General features: G+C 37.3%; 1 protein-coding gene across 1 annotated transcript in view; it reads left to right on the forward strand.

The window, feature by feature from the left end:
- Window positions 1–22,780, forward strand: part of KIT (KIT proto-oncogene receptor tyrosine kinase) — a 75,342-nt gene that overhangs the window by 26,517 nt on the left and 26,045 nt on the right. The window contains exons 2-7 of the mRNA XM_006922507.2: window positions 7,120–7,389; window positions 10,030–10,311; window positions 11,389–11,525; window positions 15,508–15,679; window positions 19,464–19,653; window positions 21,943–22,058. Coding sequence (XP_006922569.1) covers window positions 7,120–7,389; window positions 10,030–10,311; window positions 11,389–11,525; window positions 15,508–15,679; window positions 19,464–19,653; window positions 21,943–22,058 — 1,167 coding nt within the window. The remainder of the gene's footprint in view (window positions 1–7,119; window positions 7,390–10,029; window positions 10,312–11,388; window positions 11,526–15,507; window positions 15,680–19,463; window positions 19,654–21,942; window positions 22,059–22,780) is intronic.

A 22,780-nucleotide genomic window follows, 5' to 3' on the forward strand; every position in this document is an offset into this window, starting at 1 on the left:
GCTCATACTCCCTCTCTCCCCAGCTTCATTCTATTTCCAGTATCATCTACTTGTTTTTAAAGCCTCATGGGTGTTGTGGGCAATTACTAGGATCCTTCCATCTTGCTTTTTATCGTTTATTCCTACGGGGATATAAAAGTATGTCAGAAACAGTAGGATATACAAATCATTAGGTTTTTTATTATGAATTGTGGTTAAACAGTATGTGAACCAAAGAGTAGTTCAGCTACAATGGTGTTTTCAGCTTTGGCTTAGTCAGTTTTTCCTGCCCCACTTCCCCAAAACTAAAGTAGGTCTCTCTGTGTGGGTTTTCTTCCCCGCCATTATTTTGCCTGGTTCCTTATATTCGTGTCCAAAGGAGAAAAGGTTTTGAAATGACTTTCTTACTTTAACCTCAGCTGTAGATCCAGTCTTTGCAGCTTTAGACATTTGTGAAGGGTACAGAGACCTTGGAATTGTTGAGACTCTAGATTGCAATAATGGTTGCTCGACGTGGTCCAACCACTACCAAAGGTGATTGGGTAGCACCCTTGTTCAAGCAGGTCACTCCTGCTTACACAGCTCTTTGAGAACCTTCTGCAGAAGCCCGGTCTGGACTTTCAATTAGTCTTTTAATCAACAGAATATGAAACACACAGGCCTACCTCGAATACTGTATTTTTGCTTAAAAAAAAAAAAAGGGAGCTGGACAGCTGCGTTCTTTTTGATGGAGAAGCCAAACCTTTCTTTGAGTTTTGGTTGATTGTGAGTTTGGGTTGACTGATGCGAGTTCTCAGAGGAGTTCTGAGCTGTCGCCCTTACTACACACTATATCCTAAATGCAAGGTCTGCAATTTTTAATGTTAGTTTCCTTACCTGTAGTGCCTGTGAAACAGTGGGAATGCAGACTCTCCCCCTGTGTTTGTGAGTCAGAGGGCTCCCCCAGTCTTCTAATGTTTTACCCACATTTAATTAACAGGTGTCTTTTTTTAGTTGAGCCACCCCTATAATGTGTTTCTGAGTTATCAGAGGATCTCCCCCAGTACACACACACATATTTCACCAATTTTCATAATATGTACTTAATTTACATATAATACAGCATCAAGTCCAGCGTCCATAAATAGGTTTGAGTATAAAACCTAATGACTCAGGTGGTGTGAGGAGAAAAGCAATGATGTATGAGAGAAGAGACTAATAGCCTTGAGCATTCAAAGTCTCCTGGGTAGCAGGAGCCAGTGTGGTTTAAAACTTCTAGGTGATTCAGCCCAGAGGGTTAAAAGAGCTTCTACTAAGAATGCCTTATACTTTGTATAAGGTGGTAGAGACATGGAAATGAAGATGCCATTTACACCTTCAGTTGCAACTGTGTGGAACAAATAAAAATAATGACAACAATTAATTTTTTTAAATGACATGATTTAAAACAAAGTTGAGGGACTCATTGAAGCTAATACCGGAAGTCGGAGTGGTCAGATGAGAAAGAGTTAGGATAGCTGAGAAAGTCTGAAGCTTCACCTGGGCCTTGACGAATTGCTGATTTTTTAAATTTAAGTTTTCTTTTAAATTATGGTAAAATATACATAACATGAAAAGTACCATTTAAATGTCCTCATCAGTGCCATTAAGTACACAGTGTTGTACAACCATCACCACTGTACATTCCAGAACATTTTTTTTATTCCAAACAGAAATGCTGTACCCAGTAAACAGTAACTCTATACTCTATTCTTCCCTCCTCCAGCCCTTAGTAACTTCTGTTCCCTGAATTGCCTATTCCAGGTACCTCATATTTATCCTTTTGTGTCTGGCTTATTTCACTTAGCATAATGTTTGCAAAGTTGATTCATGTTGTAGAAGATGTCAGAATTTCTTTCCTTTTTATGGCTGAATAATATTCTGGTGTATGTATATACCTCATTTAGCTTATTCATTCATCTGTTAATAGATACTTGGGTTGTTTCTACCTCTTGGCTATTGTGAATAATGCTGCTTGTAAGCATGGGTGTACAACATACATGTTGTGTTCCTGCTTTCAATTCTTTTGGGTATGGTTGAATTTTATACTTTTGAAAGAGGTTACGGAGGGTATGGTGTATTTATCTTGAACTCATTAAAATCTTGGGTTACTGAGGCTTCGTAAGTGCCCTTGTCCTCCCTCGTTTATGCCCTTTGAGTACAAGGACTGTCTTCTAGGCGCAACACTTACAAGGGTACCTGAGATAAATATTTGCTGAATAGTTCCTGGAGTTCCTAGCCAGGAGCCATCATCGACTCTAGTATTTGATCCCCAGAATGTTGGGTTTGCTGTCTTTTTTTTTTTCTTGGCTCATAAATTAACATGTGTTCAGGGGACAGAAAACAACTGTTAATATCAGCCTTAGCCAAACATAATTAGTGAAGTACATTTTCTAATGCAAAGAATCCTGATGTAGATAAAACCCAATTCAACAAACATGTATTGAGAATTTGCTATGTACCATATTTCAAAATGTGTAGTTTCAGAGCAGTTTCAAAGCTCAGTTAGAATACTTTATTGGTATTGAATTTTAAATATAATAAAGACAGGTATATATGAATACACATACACCTTTTAACATTAATCTAATTTTTTTTTTTTTTATTGTGAGAACATTATAACAACATTCAAGATAGTTTGGAAAAAAGAAAATAAATAGTACCCATAGTCCCACTCTAATATAAGTTCTATTTTCATTTATAATGTGACTTTGAAGGTTGAACTTATAATTCATTTTGAAAATAAAACCCTGAATGCTTCTGATGGTAATGATTTAAAAAGTTTATCTTTTAAAACTCTAGTAGTAAGGCATAAACTAATGAACTGAAATTTGGAGGCTCCTTTTTTGTAGGTAGCCATAGTAGTTTTAGTGGGTAAATTAAACCTCCCTTTTCTTAGTACATTCAACAGAATTGACATCCGACCTCTTTTCGAGGATAGGACATCTGTTATAGGGGCTGGATGTTTAGGAACCTGTCCTTCCTTCAGTCTTTTATATGTTCAGGGATTGAAGAGAATGTTTTTATGACTACGCTAGGGGAAAAAATATAATTTAGGATTCTTACTCTGAGGGCTCGAAGACCTTAGAGGAGGTAGAGGGGAAGTAAGATTTAGATGAAGACCACTGTCGAGCATCAGTACAAGCCACATGGTTGCTGGGGTTGGACATGTTGGTGAGATTTTGTGAGGACAGGTGATTGTGACCTGGAGTGGTTTGGGAGCAACATCCATGAAGACTGGGCTGGGCTTTCTACATGACAAAGAGGCGAATTGGTGGAGTAAGTGTGTCCTGGAGACATGGGCAGAAAAATGAGTATACCAAGGAATGAAGAATGTTTGCAGGATCCTTAGCCAACCTAAAGGTGTTTCTTATTGGAGAGGCAGGTTGGGTCCAGACAGAATAGCTAGAAATGAATCCCATGAAAGTGCTGTACCTGATATCAGGGTGAACTGCTGCTGCTTCCGTTAGTTTTTTGAGGCTGGGAGTGAAGTTATTGAAAAGGTGGTGCTTTAGGCTGCTGGAGCTCAGGATTATGAGTAGGATGAGTTGGGGGTGGGGTGAGTGGAGGCTGAAGGAATGGACACCTTTTAGGAGACAATGTTATCTCTATGCTAAGTGTTAAATGGAAGTCTGGAGTGGGGCAGCAGGAGTAGAAAGGCAGACAGCAGAGTGTGGCAGAGGCTCCACAGGAAAGATTGCTAGAAGGGAGAAGTCAGACAGGAGTGTTTAGGAAATGATGGAATCATTCACATCTACAGGAAGTCAGTAAGTCAAGACTGATGGGAGTTGTGACAAAAAGTTCTGTTTTTGAAAATATGTGTCTAATATTTTTATGTGTTTTCTATGTGTGCAAGCACTGTTCTGAGTGCCTTATGTAATGGCCTTATGAGATAGTTGCTGCTTTGTCTCTACTTTACAGATGAGGAAACTGAGGCAGAGATGATTAGTTACCACCTAAGAGTTGCACATTTATTAAGTGGCAGAGCCAGGATGCAAATATAGACAGCTTTAAGTCAAGAGTCAAGCTTCCACCTACTATGCTTTACTGCTTCTCTATAATAGCTAGCTAGCATTTAAAAACTGCCTAGAGCTATGTTAAGCTCCTTGCATGTATTTACTGTGTTTGATTCCCATAAGAATTCTGTGAGATGAAGCTATTTTTAACATAATTTTTCAAATGTGGAAACTTGGATACAGAGAGGTCGAATGGCCTGCCTTAAGTCACACAGCTAGGCCTTACCTACATTGGTGTGATAGGTGCCTGGAAGTCAGCAATATTTGTTCTGGATTGCAGTATCTACATATGCCCTTAAGATCCACTTGTGAGAAAATTGAATTGATTGGAATATACTGTAACATAAATTCTTTAACAATTTTTGGATTGTCTTTACTGTCAATGTCACTAATATTCACTTGGAACTACTCTCATTTTAAAGGGGATAAATAATTGAAATAATAGTGTCTCTATTGCTGTGCCCATACATTCTGTATGACTTTGAAAATAATCGCAACCACTTCATGTCCATATTCTGGCTGCTCCATTTAGATGTTGAGCCTACAGGGCACAAACCATCTCATTTATAGCACTTCTCCTGTTGTTGGTACTTAATAACATCTGATGATTATAATTGACTTTATTGTTGTCTTCCATGAATCAAGGCTGCTGAGTGTCTTGTGATCTGGGCTGTGATTTGCGTGACATCATGGAGGCACAGTTGATGTCATGGTTGAAAGGTACTCAGATGAAATAAATACTTGTCTGGATAACAAACTGGAATTGAGACTATACCTGCAGGAGACAATTTCAGCTCTTCTTTAGACCATATTCATCTGTCCCTCTCTACAGACTCTTCTATCTTCAAATGTCAACAGGTCTCCTAATTTTTTTTTTTTTTAACTTTTAACCTCGTTTGACTACAGATCTATTTCTCTGTCATCTCCTGCGATAGCTCTTCATGGAGAGGTTGACACTTGCAGCCTTTAACTTTGGAGCAAACAGAAATTCCCACTCAACTGAAATTGTACTCTTGGATTTCCTGTGGTCTCTTTCTAACCAAATTTGAAGACTTGTTCATTCCCTTTGATCTTGTTCAGCATCTGCCCTAGGACCCACCCACCTTCTCTTTGAAACTCTGATCTGTTGCCTTCCTTTCTGGTTTTTTTTTTTTTTTTCCTTTCTTTCTTTTTTTAAGTCTCTAAGTCTGGCTTGACTCGTTCCTATGCCCTTTTAGCTGGAGGAACTCTCCAAGATTGGTACTCAGTGTGTTCCTCTTTTTCCCAAAAACCCTTCCCCTTGATTATCTGATCTCAGTCTTTTAACTTCACACATTATTGCTCTGCCTCCACTATCTGAAGTTCAGGTTGCAGGTGAGAAGCCCATCTACTTTCCTGTCCCAGTCCCTTTCTGACCATGTCTCCATCCCCCACTTCACCCGTCCCCGCCCCAGCCAGCCTGAACTTGCAGAGAGTTTCCTGGTATACCTGCCTCTTGCTGCCTTTTCCTCCCACCAGCCCCTTTCTCCACCTGGCCTGAAGGCTTTTACTCCTCCTTCAGCTCTGGTTAGTTCTTTTCTCCATGTAGAGAATGTGTGGAGAGGAGGCACACATCCTATGCACATGAGCCATTTCGTCCATGAAACTGAAGAAGTGATTGAAAGTCCCCTAGGGAATTCTGTTCTCCTCTTGTCCCAGCCCACCTCACCAAGGGACCTTTTATTCTCTGTCCTTCACCAAGGTCATCCATGAGTCAACCTTTTGTATTTTTGATTATGCTATTCCCTATAATCATTAACATATTCTTCCTCTGACAGTATATTAGATCTTTCTCTTTAGTCTCAAATCCTTACTATGGGTTCTTTATTGCTTTAGCCTCTCTGAGGACCAGAGCTTTTCACTGATCTCCTTGAATCTAGCTGATCTCTGATATCTTCCTGTGCATGTCTCTCTTCTACTGAAAAACCTGTGGTGACTTCTACATGGTCTCTATTGTATATTTCAGATATTTATACCAGATGTTCAGGGCTCTGGATGATCAGGTTCCATCCTACTTAGCCTGTTTAATCTTACTTCTCATGGTCTCCACAAGGAACCCTATTTCCATCCAGGCTGGTTTCTTTATAGCTCCAAATGCCTTGTGTGCCAGCTCTTTTCTTGTTTTGTCTTCTCTTCCGCCTTTTCTGATACCATCTAGGTCCAGGCCATTTCTTACTTTTTCTTCAGCTTAAACCTAAATCTTGTAGTTATGTTTCACTTATTCTGACACTTGAGCAATGAGTTCCTGAAGCCCCGGAGTCAGGCTATGTATCAGGATCACGTGTCACACTTATTGGACTTCCCCCTAGCACCTTGGATGATGCTTTTGTAGACCATAAGATCATAATTAATGAATGAATGTTGCATTCACGCAACAGATGCACGAGTGAATGAATTGGCTGTTGTGAATTTTCTAAGGTTCACGTTTTGTATTCAGAGCCTGAAATTTGCATCTTTAATCTAGTTTTCTACCTAGGAAAACTTTCTAGGCATTAGGTTGATCAGGCTGCAACCCAGCATATGCCATGAAATATCTCGTGGCCTGATCTTTAAAATGGGATTTTCATTTTCTGCCTTAGTGTTTTGAACTCCTAAATAGTTCTTTTGATGAATATCACCGTATACGGAGAACTGCATAGAAATAATTGAATTCACAAAGCTTTAAGAAAAAGCCAAGCTATGTCATGGTCATGTACATTTTGCCAAAAGAGTCATAGGCCAATAGTTTTTTAGTGTGAGGTTTTGTTTTTGTTGTTTCTAAGCTGGATGTCAGCATGACAGTACCATTGTAATGGCCCATATTCAGAAAGGAAACTTGACCTAGCTTTATAACTCAGAGAAGGTCATGGCATCCAGCAAGTCTTGGCTTGCACACCAAGGATTAATAAAAGGTTGCAGAAAGTAACTTAATTTTATAGATGAACTTAAGAAACTTTAAACAGAACACTTTCTAACTATAAATAACAGGGCAGCTTTGTCCTATTTTTATTGTAGAGTACACAGAAGATGGAAATCAATATTGGAAGAAATGCTTTATTTCGCCAAGGAAAAAGATCCTACTCAACACGATTCTCATTTTTCTTGGCAGGCTCTTCTCAACCATCTGTGAGTCCAGGGGAACTATCTCCACCATCCATCCATCCAGCAGAATCAGAGTTAAGAGTCAGTGTTGGCGATGAGATTAGGCTGTTGTGCACTGATCCAGGATTTGTCAAATGGACTTTTGAGACCTTGGGTCAATTGAGTGAGAAAACATACAATGAATGGGTCATGGAGAAAGCAGAGGCCACCAATACAGGCAATTACACATGCACCAATAAGGACGGCTTAAGCAGTTCCATTTACGTGTTTGTTAGAGGTAAGTGTTCAGCTTTCTTTGATGCTATGCTTTAGAGATCTTAATATCCTGTTCTTAATTATGGATGACATATAGATGACTAAGCCATAGGTAAAATATTACTGACTTGGTATAGAAAGCCTAAAATAAATTTTTCTTTGTTAGATTCTCTATCTTTTAATACATTGTGGCTTTGGGTATGACTCCAGCTGAAGGTCTGCAAGGCTGTGACGCTGTTCATAATGAGATTACAATATGGTTAGCCCATTTGTCCTGCTGCTCTGAGTAAACTCTGAGAATAAATTAGGTCCTTTGGGAAGGCTGCATTTTAATGCCTTGAGATCTCAGATATTCCCACTTAGTAAAAATGCTTCAGGGAACTAAAGATCTCTAAAGGCCTAAACAGACCAACACTTCAAAAGAATTGACCCACTTTTAGGGAGTAAACTTAGAAAAATAACTCAATCAGCAAAGTATCCTTGTCTTTCCTAGGTTCTTTATAGATGTCGGTTGATTCATTCAAAAAATTGTGACCTCTTAAAAACAAAAGAAAAACGTGGTAGTTGGATTTCTGTACTTCATTTCCTGTGTTGAATTCATTGATGCATCTGCATTTGTGCTTTTAATATCTTTCTCTAGAGGTGGTTTGCTGGGGTGAGGTGGGGGGAATTGGAGAGGAGTACCTTTTCGTTGATGTAAAAACTGAAGTACTTGAAGCTTAAGAGAACCAGCCAGGTTACAGGAGGCGAAGTAGAGGCCTAGTTCTCATCCTGGGTTCGTGTCTTGACTGGGGCTGTCATTGAAACAAGCATGAGTAGGATGCTTCGTCCATGGTATTGTGGAATAATTAATGAGTAAATTTATCCCACATTGTAAATCTGAGCAACCTCAAGAGTCTTAGTTCCTCACTGCAACATTTGGTTAAGATTACCTGCTCTGTCTTGTTTACATAATTGTTATTTGGGAGATAGAATTGTGTAAATTCTAGCTCTATTAAGGGTTAATAAAGTTGACTCACCTTTGCTATAAAGGTTACCATGAAATTGACTGCCTCTCCTTAGTTTATGTGTTGTCCTTTCTTAGGTGGGTAGCTGAAAAGATATACACTTTGATAGGCCACAGCTTAGCCTCTGGGTATAGTTTCATAATTGTTGAGCCAACCTGTGTGCTATTCTTTGACATTCAGAAGTATACTGTAATTTCCCAATGGTAATAAGAATCATTCTGTTTATTAACAGGATGGGCAGACACCTGACTAAATGGGGAAAACTGCTGAATTAGTCAAATCAGTCTCACAGTGCTCACGAATTTTCTTTATAGAGGAAGTCATCCTCAATAACTTAAAACTATACTTAATTATTTATTTAACATGTTTGGGTACTTACATAATCTATGTTATAGCAACGAAGGAAGTCAGGGATTATTGTAGGAGCTAGACTCGAGCGACTGAGAAAGAGTAGATGGAAAAATAACCACCTCTGGACTTGGAGCATAGTTCGCCCATTGTGAAGTAATTTATTCGCAGAATAAATGTAAGGCTGGGAAGTGCATAATTCATTTTGGAAAACTATTTCAAAATTGGTCACAATTAAATGGTAAGAAGTATATTTTAACTATATTAAATTGATTTTTGTGGAACACCAACTTTCCAGCTGGAAAGGACGATCAAAAAACAAATTTTAGATGTAATCTCTTGTCCCAACAGTATATCTATATTATCTTTATACAGCAGAGGGTAACAGCATATTGTGTATACACAAGGAGGTTTGTCTGTGTTTACACAGGGTCCCAGTCTGCCTGAGGCTTTCCCAATCCACACCTGGTGTCCCGGCATAATTATTAATAATACCCCCTTTCACTCACAAGGGTCCTAGTTTAGACGATAAATCATTTGCCACGGCATGCCTGAAACTTATAAACTCCCCTTGTGGATTTGAAATTATTTGATTTCCAGAAGTTATATTTAAACATAACTTTCAAAGAATTCGAATAGAGTGAGGCCCACATATTATTTATACTGGGTGGCCTGTCGATAGTTTTCTAGATTCTATCCAGAAGCTGAAAGATCCCGGAGATTGAGAACTCTGAAAAGGGCCCACACAGAGGGGTTAGGGGAAGAAGACCTTTCCCTGACCCTAACAAGTATCATCAGGTGGATTATTCTTGACCCATGCTTCTTGAACTATTACCTGTTGCAGAAAAGGAGTAATGGTTGTAATAAAATATTCTCAGAGTTTTAAGAGCTCAAATTGTGGTACCATTCAGACCTGGGTTTGAATTCTGCACATTCATTTCTGGGCCATGTCACCTCAGGAGAGTCGCTTTGTTGAGACTTCAGCTTCTTCATCTATGAAATGGGGATAATGATTGTGCACCTCACATAGGAGTGGTTTGAGGAGCAAAAGAAATAAAGTGTGTAGTGGTCCAAGCTTAGTGCCTGACACATGAAAAGTGTTCAGTAAACGTTAACTCTTACTTGTATTATTTGGATAAATTCTTGTAGTATTATTTGGATAAATTCTACTTTTGCCTGCAAAGAAAAAAGTCAATAGCCATTTGAGCAACTAGGAATTGTTATGAAAGGTAACATTTTTGAACTTTTAAAAATGTTTTAGTGCCTGCGACCAGCCATTTAAACTACTGATTTTTAATATGCTATAGATCCTGCAAAGCTTTTCCTCATTGACCTTCCCTTGTATGGGAAAGAAGGCAATGATACACTCGTTCGCTGTCCTCTGACTGACCCAGAAGTGACCAATTACTCCCTCATGGGATGCGAGGGGAAACCTCTTCCCAAGGACTTGACGTTTGTCGCTGATCCCAAGGCTGGCATCACGATCAGAAATGTGAAGCGCGAGTATCATCGGCTCTGCTTACACTGCTCTGCGGACAAGAAGGGCAAGTCGGTGCTGTCGAAGAAATTCTCTCTGAAAGTGAGGGCAGGTACAGGCCCTTTCTTACTTTCTTCTGGGAGTCAGAGCATTCCTTGATCTGAAGACAACTTATCTTTGCACTGGTCCACCTTAGGCAGCTGGCTCTTCAATCCCCCAGCTTCAAAATAATGTTGGCTGCTTGTGAATTCTTTATTTCACAGTCCCAACCCCATGAGACCAGTCCACATCTGCCTCCAGCTGGATGTGTCTACCATAGATTGTCATTTAGCTGGGACTGGGGACAGTTGTTAAACCTACTGGCTCCAGTACACCTCAAAGTTTCATAATTGCACAAAGTGTTCCTTTCCAGAGAAACCCATTGGGAAGCTTTAGTTATGCTATTTGAAAAGTTTAGCATGTAAATCTACAAGGATTATTCATTCCTTGGTTTATTATTGATACATGAGTTGACTTTCTCCTTAGTTATTTTAATGCACCAACTGATTGTGGACCTTGTTATTATTGTGGCGTTATGTAGGCTGTTTTAGTAGCGGGAGGATATCTAGATTTTCTATCTCAGAGATTATCTCATTCGATCCCAACTGGCATTCAGCGATTGAATAGTATTTATTAAGAGTTTTGAAAAAGTATGCTCTTTGGAATTAAGGAAAATTTGATTATTTAAGACCTGGGATTTTCAGAAACAAGCAAGATCTATTTTTAAAGTGCTTGGGAAAGATCTATTTTTAAAGTGCTTGGGAAAGATACCTGTTTGGTTACAAGAATATGATTAGTTGTAGGCCACGTCCTCATGAAACCATCCAGGTTGTGTGAGGTAAAGATTAAAGCCACTTCACGATGCCAGAGATTCTACCTGTTTCAAAATAGCATTGTCCAGGAGCATTAGAATCTCAAAGTGGACATTCCTGTCTTTTTCACTCAGTATTAGTGAATTTACTTGAAGGATGCGTGATTTAATTGCTGATGTCTTCAGATATGCAGGTAATACAGATAGGTTAGTACCATACTTTACGTTTTGCTTAAAAGAAGATGAAATAAGCTGTGTACATTTGGGGAAAAATGATAAGTTAAAATGTCATGTATATTAAAACAAATTATTTGAGGGTCACATTTCTTTTTATTTTAGCTATCAGAGCTGTACCAGTTGTGTCTGTGTCCAAAGCAAGCTATCTTCTTAGGGAAGGGGAAGAATTTACAGTGACATGCTTGATAAAAGATGTGTCTAGTTCTGTGGACTCAATGTGGATAAAAGAAAACAGCCAGGTGAGTGAATCGTTTCCTTCATTTTTCTCAGTATGTCATTCTCTCTATGTGGAATATTTTCACATTTTTTAAAAGTCTGTTAATTGTCCTGGGAGGATGGCTCAGCTGGTGCGTCCGTCTGAGGTAGAACTGTCTGGGAGCGTGTCGAGATGCATATTTTCATAACGCCATATGTAGATGTGCACACTCATTATTGGTAACAAGAAAATGTCATTTTGTACATTTATTTTTGGCAAATCGAAGAGAGAACTTCAGACTCAAGTTATTACTTCGTGATGTTTCTTTGAATGACTTTAGTAGGAAAATTAAAAAAACTAATAACATAAATACCTTGTATTTTTTTTAATTATCAATACTATTCAGCCCAGATTACTTAAAGTAATGGAAAGAGGTGCCAATTTTTTTCCTTCCATATTTAAAAAGAAGAAAAGTTCTCAGATATTAACCAGGAAGCTCTTCCCGCTCCGACCAAGTGGCCTGTCCATTTGAGAGATGAGTTACTTTTTGGGATCTGATTTTTTTCCTTTGAGGCTGGTTACCTGAGATCAAGTTGCTAATAGTTTTTTACTTGTTTTAGTTGCTATTAATTAAATGGTTATCTTTAATCTAAAACATTTGGAGATGTTTAGTTTCGTATTCATTTAACAAATGCATATTGAATGTCTACCATATGTCAGATTACTGTGTTAGGTATATCTTAAAATTAAATAAATTTAGCCAGTTATGTTTGAAGTTTTCATTTCTCTCTAAATATTCAATATGGATAAAGGAAATACTCATATTAATAAATACTCATATCAATAGCACGGACTTTTAAATGTCTAATTTCCCTGATATTCTGCTTTAAAATTTCTGTTGACTGATTTTTCAATAATTTTTGTAGGCTATCTAGTTAATTAGCTATTGTGATTTTTCTTCAGTACACATGTATGCATTACATTGGGAAAAAAAATGCTATATTTTTCTCCTCCTCTTTCTCTTCTTCCTTCTCATGCCCTATATTCAACAATGGCAATTTCATGCCTGTTTAAAATGCCTTTGCTAAACAAGTAACCATGATCATTAGCATAATGCAAAGCATTATGATGCTATTCATATAGACCTGTGATGGATGATACCTTGCTAAGTGAAGCCTGCAATTGACTAGGAGAATGGATTATCCTCTTGACCTGTTCTTGCAAACCAATGGCTCAGAGAAACAAGTTTTAGTTTCCATGGTCATATAACTTAATAAAAAACAATAGCTTATGTATGGATTTTTGACTAAATTTAAGGAATGCAAGCCTATGTTAATTGGCTTTCTATAACCCTTGATTTCAGATGAGAGAACAGTTTAGATTGTGTGTGTATTTGAGCCTCTGTATAACTTGAAAATTAGCCTTTTTGAGATGAGAAATTAAATTGCCCCAGGCAGTTCTGTTCTGAACCATTTTTCCCAAGAGCCCTGCATGCCATTCCCAATTAATCCACTGGCGTTGGTAGATAAGCCTTCAGTGTTGGGAGCCCTTTGGGGAAATCCCAATGTGCACCTCCAAGGGTTAAGGAAAACCAAATCACGTGCAAACAATATGTAGTGTGTGACTTGCAGATGGGGCTTATGGCTCTATGCCAAGGTTCATCCATGAATCTTTTATTGATATCCTTTGGCGTAATTTGGAATACTTAGCACTATCACATTATTTTAAAAATCTGCAGTATTTGATTCTGACCATTTAGAATAAGTTAGACTCACAATAAAATTTAGGATAAACTCACTGTTTCAGAGTTTTTTGCAGTTGTTTGTTTTAAAACTGGAGAATCTTGGAGTGTATTCTACACTTGTGAGTCTTGGTTAGCTGTTCTTATGCTCGTAAGTCCTCATATTTTTACTTGCTTTTGATTTTGGTCTTTGACAGTATCCTAAATTATGGTCTTTGGGTTTAGGTGTTGATATTGACCAAGCTATTTATGACCAAGCTATTTCTTCTGGCACTGACATGTTCACCTCCCTATGGTAGGCTCTTAGGCTCTTACAAGAACTGGAAAGAAAATACCTTAAATCTAGAATTTGGTATGTTATCTGTCCATTGTCATTCTGCAGAGAAGAAGTCTGTGACATGATGGAATGGGAAGGGCTAGAGAAAATGTCACTTCACCATGCTATTGTATCTTCTTAACAGCGAAATGGCAGATTTCTGTCAGTTATTAGAAGAATCTCTTAGAAGGGAGGATCTTTAAATCTACACAGTGCTCCTAACTGGACAGGCCTTTAAAGACCTTTGTTCCCTCATTCCTTTTTAAAAACAAAAGACTGGTGGTGTGTCTTTGACTTACCCAAGATCTCACAATTAGTTGACAAAAACCAGGTTTCTCTTCTTTTTATTTCAAAACATTCAACTTTGGCAGTCACCTTTTATGTGTGCTTATTTTCATGTAAAAAATTTTCTAAAAATATAACGAGAAATGTGCAATGGAAATATATTGTGAGCCTCCTGTGTCATTTCAAATTTTCTAGGAGGCACATGACAAAGAGTAAAAAAAGTAAAGTTTATTTTCAAGATATATTTTATTTGACCCACTATATCAAAAGTATTATTTTTATCATGTAATTAACATAAAATTTTTAATGGGATATTTTACATTATTTTTCCACATTAAGTCTTAAAATTTGGGACTATTTTATATTTTTAACAATTCAGTTTGATGTTTTGCATTTTAAGTGCTCATCATATGTGGCTAGTCCTTATAAATACCATACTGCCCCAATTTATTTTTTTATTTTTTTCTCTGCCCCCATGCATATGTATTATCTCATGGTTGCAGTTTTAAGTAACACTCAATTTATGTTTTTAAAGTAATATAAACATTTTCTTGTTTTCACATTCGTAATTTTGATGTCTGATACACATTTAGGTCATCTCCAAGTTTTCACCGCAGTAAGCATATTAGAGGTTTTGTTTTTTATTGAACTTTTTCCCTTGAGATAAACTCGCTGGACTTGATCAGGAGTATGAACACACTGCCAGGTTGCTTTTCCAGCAGGGCTGTTCTGATTTACAGTACTGTCAGATTGGGCTAACACTAACAGGTTCACCACGGCCCGGCCAGCGAATCACCCTTGATCTCGGTCCATGTCAACATAAGCTCCTGTCTACTTCCTTTTTTTAGTTGCTTTTTTCTCCATTATAATAGAATGTGTCACAATTCAGAAAATTTGGAAGATGCAAAAAGCTAGAAGCTACTTTTTAAAATCTTTTCAGAGAGTGGCTGTAGTTTATATTATTGTTTTTGTCCATGTAAGAAATCTTTCCACGTCTTGTTTACAGACAAATAATAAGAGTGGAATGGTGATATCATGAGGGTAAATTCACAATCTTTTCTCTTCAGCTCATGCTTAAATAATTTGGGGCTTAGTTTTATGTATTATATATCTTGGAACTTCCATTAATAGTTGCCAAACTTTTTCTGGGTAAATAAAAACTGTAGGATGAATTTCCAGGTTAGTTTGTAGACATTGTGATTCTCTTTTTATTCATGAAAATAATACACATTAATAAAATAGAACATGATCATTATTAGCAATGTGTTTCAATCACTGGGATATAGAGTAGAAAAAAATATATAACAAAATACCAATATGACATAAGTATGCTGGTTTATTGTAAAATATCAGTATTCTGTAGTATTTCTTATATATTGACTTTTAAAATTTGGCACTGTTAAAAAATATTTAGCACTGCGAATAATTTGGAATCATGTATGCTATGGTTATTAAATGAATTTTCATGTTTTTTTCTAATCGCTAATGACTATCTTTCAATATAATCCTATAATATGAAGTGTTCCAATGACAGACTTGTCATGATGCTTTATTATCCTTAAGTAGAGTATAATGAATGCTAATATGCAGAAGCTAATTGCTGCTATTTTTAATTTATGTAGGAAAGATCCTGAATATAAAGTTTATGGTAATCTTACTTTTTTTCTCTCCTTCCGAAACCAGCCGACTAAAGCACAGGTAAAGAGGAATAGCTGGCATCAGGGTGACTTCAATTTCCTACGTCAGGAGAGGTTGACTATCAGCTCAGCAAAAGTTAATGATTCTGGAGTGTTCATGTGTTATGCCAATAATACTTTTGGATCAGCAAATGTCACAACAACCTTGGAAGTAGTAGGTAAATATCTCTAAGGGAATTATCAATTACTGGCAGTAGTGAAAGAAGGAATTACTCTATAGTTTCCTTTTTACATAAATGGAATGTTGAACAGAATCTTTGAAATTTTTATCATGACCGACTGACTGAATGAGTGAATGAATGAATGAATGAATGAATAAAATTATCATTGTGGCCTCTTCTAACTAGAGCACAAAAGCAAATTCTACCAGTTTAATAGAGAGAAGTGGAAAGCTGTAATTGAATTTATTCAAACCTTTCATATTCTGTGCTACTCACCCTCCCTTCGCCACGAAACAAATAAAATACAAGTTGAGCTTTTCCAGAAATTCTAGTTCTTGCTGAATGACTTGAATTTGGAAAGAGATGTAGAATTTCTCTCTTGAGGAGCTTGAATGTTTAGAGCCTAAAATATTTCTCTGAATCTTTAGGTGGGGCTCCTCAGCCTTTTGGTTTATTGTTTTACCGCTCATGGTTCTAGCTTTGTAGCTGGAAGGGGTGAATTGGACTTCTCCTCCCCATCCCACCTCACCCTGTCCTCCAACCTTATAGGCTGTAGCATGAACCTTCAGGAAGGAGGTCCATAGAGCCATGGGTCACTGGTTCTGCAGTTTACAGCATAAACTGGAACATGGTAACCTGTGCCCTTAACCCCATCATCTCCGGTATATACACTGGTTTAGCCTTTTCTTCTCTACTCTAGAAATTTCCCTAAGTATTTGTTTTCTAAGCGTCTACTTAAAGAGTGTAGTGAAATATTTGAAGCTTTTGATTTACAGAAAATAATAATGATTTTAAATTACTTCATTTACACTTTTTTTTTCTTCCGAGTATTGTTTGAATTTAATTTCTTGTCTTGTCTTTTTAATGCAACCCTATTCCTAATGCTTGACTTTGATTAAGTGCTTGTAGGTGGAGAAATTCTTCATCATGAGCAATAATAAAATGATGCCATATTTGTTTTCATTTCTCTCCTTTCCCCATATTTCTTTAATAATTTATGTAACGATGTTAGAGGTCTGTGATTTATCTCACGATAATCTCATATAATTTTGATGTTTCTGCCCATGTTGTAGTGGAAAGTATTTCACCAGACTAAACATGAAAAATACACTTTACTTGCAGTTACAGAGTCAGCACAGAGAAAGAGTACTCTGTCCCTAAACGTGATTGTGAACCATTTATTAATTTGAGGAGAAGGCTATGCTTTTAAAATATTAAACTCCATAAGTGCTAATTTGCTAAGTTGATTAGGGATCATGTTGATATATCAGCTTCAGCTCCAGAAAGCAATTAGTAAGGATGTTTTGAGCATATCGTTGTATGTAATCAGATTTTTAAAATCCATTCATCAATTTCCAAGAATATAACTGTATAACTGGCAAGACTTGTGGCTGAGAAACCTGAATCTGGTTTTGGATTGTTTTGAGAGTGGGTTGGGATGGAACAAGAACAGGAAGATACACAGAGAAAAGTGATTTCTTTAGGAGCTGGGAGTAGGATTTGGATATGATGGGGAGTAATGGAACAGGACTTTAGGATGGCCTCGACTTGGTTTTGAGTTGGGACTCTGCCACTTAACTTGCGAATGCACCCTACTTCAAATCTACCTGCATTTTCTCTTCTGAGACACAAAACCTCAACCTCCCAAGATGATGGAAGGGAGAAAAGTCAGTAGATTTTATAGAAGTGCCTGGCATAGTGTTTGTACTTGATTAAATGTGAATGCACCACCAATTTCTTAATGCAGAAGTATTTGAAAAAAATCAACTTTATGGTATAACAACCTAGATGGAGTTCTTTGATTCTAATAATTCTTATACTTCATAAATTTGAAGCTCTGTTCCACTATAGGACATAAAACTATATTGAGCAAACTAGATTATAGAAAGCTCAGGGGGAACTTAAAACAAATATTTTATACATGGTGACTGTGAGAGAAATGATTCCACAAAATATTTTGCGTTGTGTGGTTAGAATTTATAACCTTGAGAACCTGAAAATTTAATGTAGCATTCAGATGAAACATTTGTTCCCTCAGAATAACCCAAATTAGCATAAAGAATTACAGGTATTTATGATTCAGGTATTAGAACAGGTGGCGGTTTCTCTATCCAATTTTCATTTGGATGATTTTCCATTCTCACCTGAAAAATCCCTTTTCAATTCATACAAAAGACAGGTGAAGTCCATTTTCTATTCTGAATCTAGAGGAAACAAAGGTCAGTAAATACTATCTTGACAACGTCATGTGGGGCTTTGACATATTTAACCAAATAGCACTAAAGACAATGAATGATAATTTTAAATTTCATAATCTTTAAAATTTGAAAAAATAGAACAATAAAATTGAAACTTATTTATAATTCCACCTTCTCTCTCTTCCTCCCTTGATTGATCTCTCTTTTTTCTAACTGAAAGGATATAGAGACTCTAGGATATGCTACAGTAAGAAGAGATCGGCCTTGGCTTCTCATAGACCTGTGTTAAAACCTAGGCTCTGCCATTGGGTAGCTAGTTGTATGGCCTTCCAGGATTTAATTGTTTTAATCTATAAATTAGGAGTTATAAGTTTTCTCTTTCAGTATTTTAAGATTAAATATGTCATAATTATTAAATGAAATATATGCTAAAGTACTTAGGGCACTTCTTGGCACATAGTAAATATTCCATAAATGGTAGCTATAAAAGTAATATTGGCAATTATAATGTTCTTTTTCAATATCTGTTTATATTACATGATCATTTAAGGGCTACTTTATTTAACTGGTTTCTTATTTTTAAAATTATTATAACTAGTGTAAATAGCATCTCTTTTATATGTAGCTATCTACCTTGGTAAGAAGAGTTCTCAAATGGAAATTACAGGGTTAAATTGAATAATAATTTTGAAAAATCTACATTACTAAATGCTTTCTAAGAGTTGTGCCAATTTACAGGGTGTCATTCAGTGTGCCACTCTTACCACACTTTATTGAGTTTATTTCAGATTACTTTTGTTATAATTTTTCCATAGGATGGGTATATTTTATTTTTGAAAGAGCTTTATTGAAGTTATGCTATTTTTAATAAGTGAAAAGTGATCCCTTATTTTAATTACTAGTGTAAATATTTTTCTTCTATATTTTTATGTCTTTTCCTATTTAATTTTGCTATATAGACATTTAAAAATGTTTATGTATTCACATTTGTCTTTTATGACATTTTTCTGTTGCTTCTAAAAAGCCTAGAAAACTACGTCCTCTGTAGAAGTTTGATAGGAGTCGGTTCTGTTTAGTTAAAAATATGGTTTGATTGTTAAAATGCTGTTCTTGATTCATCTCTGTAAATAATATGATGAGGAGACCTAAGTTTATTTTTCTTCAGGTACTAAAAGACATTCTTTTTAACATTTTTATGGCTTTCTTTTCTATATTTATGACAAATAAATATACACTTATCAAATACTGAGTCTGGGTATGGGCTAACTATTTAGTCCAAATACTTTTTAACCTGATAAACATCAAGGCTAGTACTTCTAGAAAACTTATAAGATGGTGATAGATTTTTAAGAGAGTTGTTCGAGAGACAGAGATAGAATAAACATTACAAGTGTGTGTCCTTTCTTTATGACAGTGATTCTACAAGAGCAAAATAAAATGTCAGATGGCTAGTTTAAATTCTTACTTGTTATTACCAATTCATACTAGAAATCAATTCGTTATCTTTGTCATCTAAAGAAGTTTTATTTTTCCTTGGTAGCTGTGGATAATGGATTCTTTCTGTTTTATTCTGTTATGATTAGATAAAGGATTCATTAATATCTTCCCTGTGGCAAATACTACAATATTTGTAAATGATGGAGCTAATGTAGATCTGGTTGTTGAATATGAGGCATACCCGAAACCTGAACACCTACAGTGGATTTATATGAACAAAACCTTCACTGATAAGTGGGAGAGTTATCCCAAGTATGAGAATGAAAGTAATATCAGGTAAGAACAAGGCCTTCCTCTGGAGATTATACATTTTCCCTCTCTTGTACTTGGCTTACCAGATCCTCCTTCTGTGACCCATAAATGTATAAGAGGACCCTTGGAATGGAAGGAAGTTTGGGACTGCTTCCTGAGTCTTCATCCCATCATTTCATTGTGCTGTGTATTTAGGGCACACAAAAAAAATCCATGCCTCAGTTTTCTCGTTTGTAAAATGGAGATTATTCTTTCCCAGAGTTCTGAGGTTACTCCAAAGCAGTGACTGGAGTGACTGGCATGTACTAGGGACACACCAAATAATTCTCTTCAGAGGAAGAAGAAAGTTAGTGCTCTTTAATAATTTTTTTATGAAAAATTTTTTTTATTTTTCAATTACAATTGGCATACAGTATTACATTAGTTTCAGGTGTACAACATAGTGAACATACATTCAAATAACCTATGAAGTGATCACCTTGATAAATCTACTACCCGTCTGACACTGTACATAGTTATTTTTAAACACTTTTTTTTAAAACTACAAGAAAAGTAAATCATTAAGTAGCTTTGGGCAGGCTGTGAACATGAGCTCTTTTACATCAGACCTCTCCTTTCATCCTCAAAACATAACAAAAAATAATAGTAATAAATAACACTTTATGTAAGCCATGTGTACTTTATGATGCCTTGCCCTGTTCCAAGTACGTTTTGTATATTAACTCAATAATTTTAGTCTTCACAAACCTTATGAGTGGGCACTCTTATTTCTCCATTTCTCCATTTATCTCCATAGAAGATAAAACTGAGTTAAGTAATTTGACCCAGATCAAATGGCCAATAAGAGGTAAGTGCCTAGATAGAGTTTGTGTATTTTTCCAGTCAGGAGCCGTTGGCTGTTGTAAGACTGTGAATTAGAGATGATATTGGTCTGGGCCAAGGTCTAAGGGTTAGAGGGACAAGGATGGATTTGGGAGGCTACCCCCTTACCAAGACTTGGTGACTGAGGGGGAAGAAGAGAGAGGGAGGAGCTGAAGATGCCCCTTAGGGTTTTGGGTCCATCAGCCAGTTTGGGCGATGAGAGACGATACCATTCAAGGAGAAGAGGTGGGGACAGGTTTAGGGCTTGTTGAATTTGAGGTTGACCTTGGCTTCTCAAGAGGAGATGTTCAAGGGGGAAGGAAGTATCCTAGGTCGGGTTCCCTAAAAGCAAAGCCTGAGGCAGGAGCTCTCGGATAAGGGCTTTATTACAGCAGAAAGAGACCTGCCAGAGTTGGGGATCAAAAAAAGAAAGAAAGGAAGTGGGTGAGGTGAAGCTGAGGTATAGTCTGATCCCAGTGGTGCTCTGGATCTGGGCCTTTTTTTCCCATGGTCAGTCATTCATTGGCTGTAGACCCGGCATACAGTCAGCTTCTAAGTGGGTTTAAGTGCTCAAGGACAAGACATGGGAGAAGGTTGCAGGTGTGAGTTGTTATTAGCTGCATCCCCTGCATGGAGGCATTGCGGCATGGAACTAGCTCTATAGAGGAGGCACAGACAAAAAAGTCTGGAGTAGAGGTAAAAATATGAAAGTATGAACAAACAGCAAGTACTTGAGTATAAGAGTGGATTTCCCAGGGAGTGTGTACAGTGCAAGAGGAGTCTAACACACCAATGCATATGTCCAGTTGGTTGTGTACCTCCTGTGGGTCGAGGGCTGCCCAGGATATGCCATCCACACTGGAGCCCATGTTAGTAACTCCCCTAATAGTCCTACGTGCTCAGTCCACACAGCCGTATCTGGCAGCCCTACAGTAAAACAGAATCTTTAATAGCAAATACTGCAAAGGACACTCAGAAGAAGTAGTGGGGTAGGAGGAAATCCCAGAGATTGTGGTGTTGCTTGCAAGAAGGAAGGTGGGGGCAACAGTACTGACCTTGCTGTGAGGGCTCTGCAATGTCTGCATGGAGACAGCCTGCCACTCTGGGATTTTTCCAGGCCAATGTCAAAGCAAAGGTGGGCAGGCAAGTTCAGGACACTGGTGAGAAGGTGGCCTTAAGGACAGCACAGGAGGAGGGAGAGGCTATAGTCTCTGGGAAATGGCCTTTATGCCAAGAAAGTCTTTTCCCACTCAGTATTCTCACATGATAGGCATTTATCCCAAATTAATTATATGTGTGTATATTTGTGTTTGTTAATGTGGATCTTGATAATACTAAGTTAAGTGAGCTGTATTTTCTCTAAATACATGTTTCCAGATAGAAACTGTGAAAAAGACATGCACTGGAGGCAGGCCTTCTATAGGTGATTAATTTATTGCCATATCTTTGTAGATATATAACTGAACTTCACCTAACCAGATTGAAAGGGACGGAAGGAGGCACTTACACATTTCTAGTGTCCAATTCTGATGTTGATTCTTCCGTGACATTTAACGTTTATGTGAACAGTGAGTAAAACGAATGGTTCCTTATTTCTTTATTTTTTTTTATTATTTTAAATTGTGGCTCATGTTTGTAACAGTTGCAAAACTGAGCTCGTTGTGTACTATGCAAATAATGTTTCATGATAATTTTGACCTTAACAAAGACCCGTGGTTTGTGGTTGGAAGAATGTGTACAGAAACCAATTCCTTGTCCTACATTTCACTGACCAAGGGACCTTGTAGATGTTGGTCAAATTCTGGGTGCTGCCTTTGAATTTAAAAATAAGAGTTCTTTGAGAGAAAATGTATTATTATTCATTGTGGAAATGGGGACCCAGAGGTTGAATAGGACCTGGATTACGGTGTTAGGTGGCAAAGAGATGCTATCAAGCCCTGACATGATTTCTTTTTTATAATGCTCACCAACTGGGATGTTTGCCAAGTGCAGGGCTTCTTCCTGGCTCTCCTCTGGGACTTTTCTGCACTTTCAAGGAAGGGACACAGTTACCTGCCACACCACACCAGCCAGGACACTGGAGGACAGGAGGCTTCCAAAGATAGAATTCCAAGGGATGGCCAACAAAACAGCCATCAGAATTAGGCATCCTGGGGTTTAGGGGGTGCAACATTTCCTAGAGAACAACTCAGAAACTGCTGAGCGCTTCATGTGCATTGGGCTGTAGGATGGGAGCCTATTTCTCATCCTTAAGGAGCTTACTTTCTGTATGCTGTGACTTTACATCATT

Source organism: Pteropus alecto, unplaced genomic scaffold (assembly GCF_000325575.1).
Source record: "Pteropus alecto unplaced genomic scaffold, ASM32557v1 scaffold57, whole genome shotgun sequence".
Taxonomy (NCBI): Eukaryota; Metazoa; Chordata; class Mammalia; order Chiroptera; family Pteropodidae; genus Pteropus; species Pteropus alecto.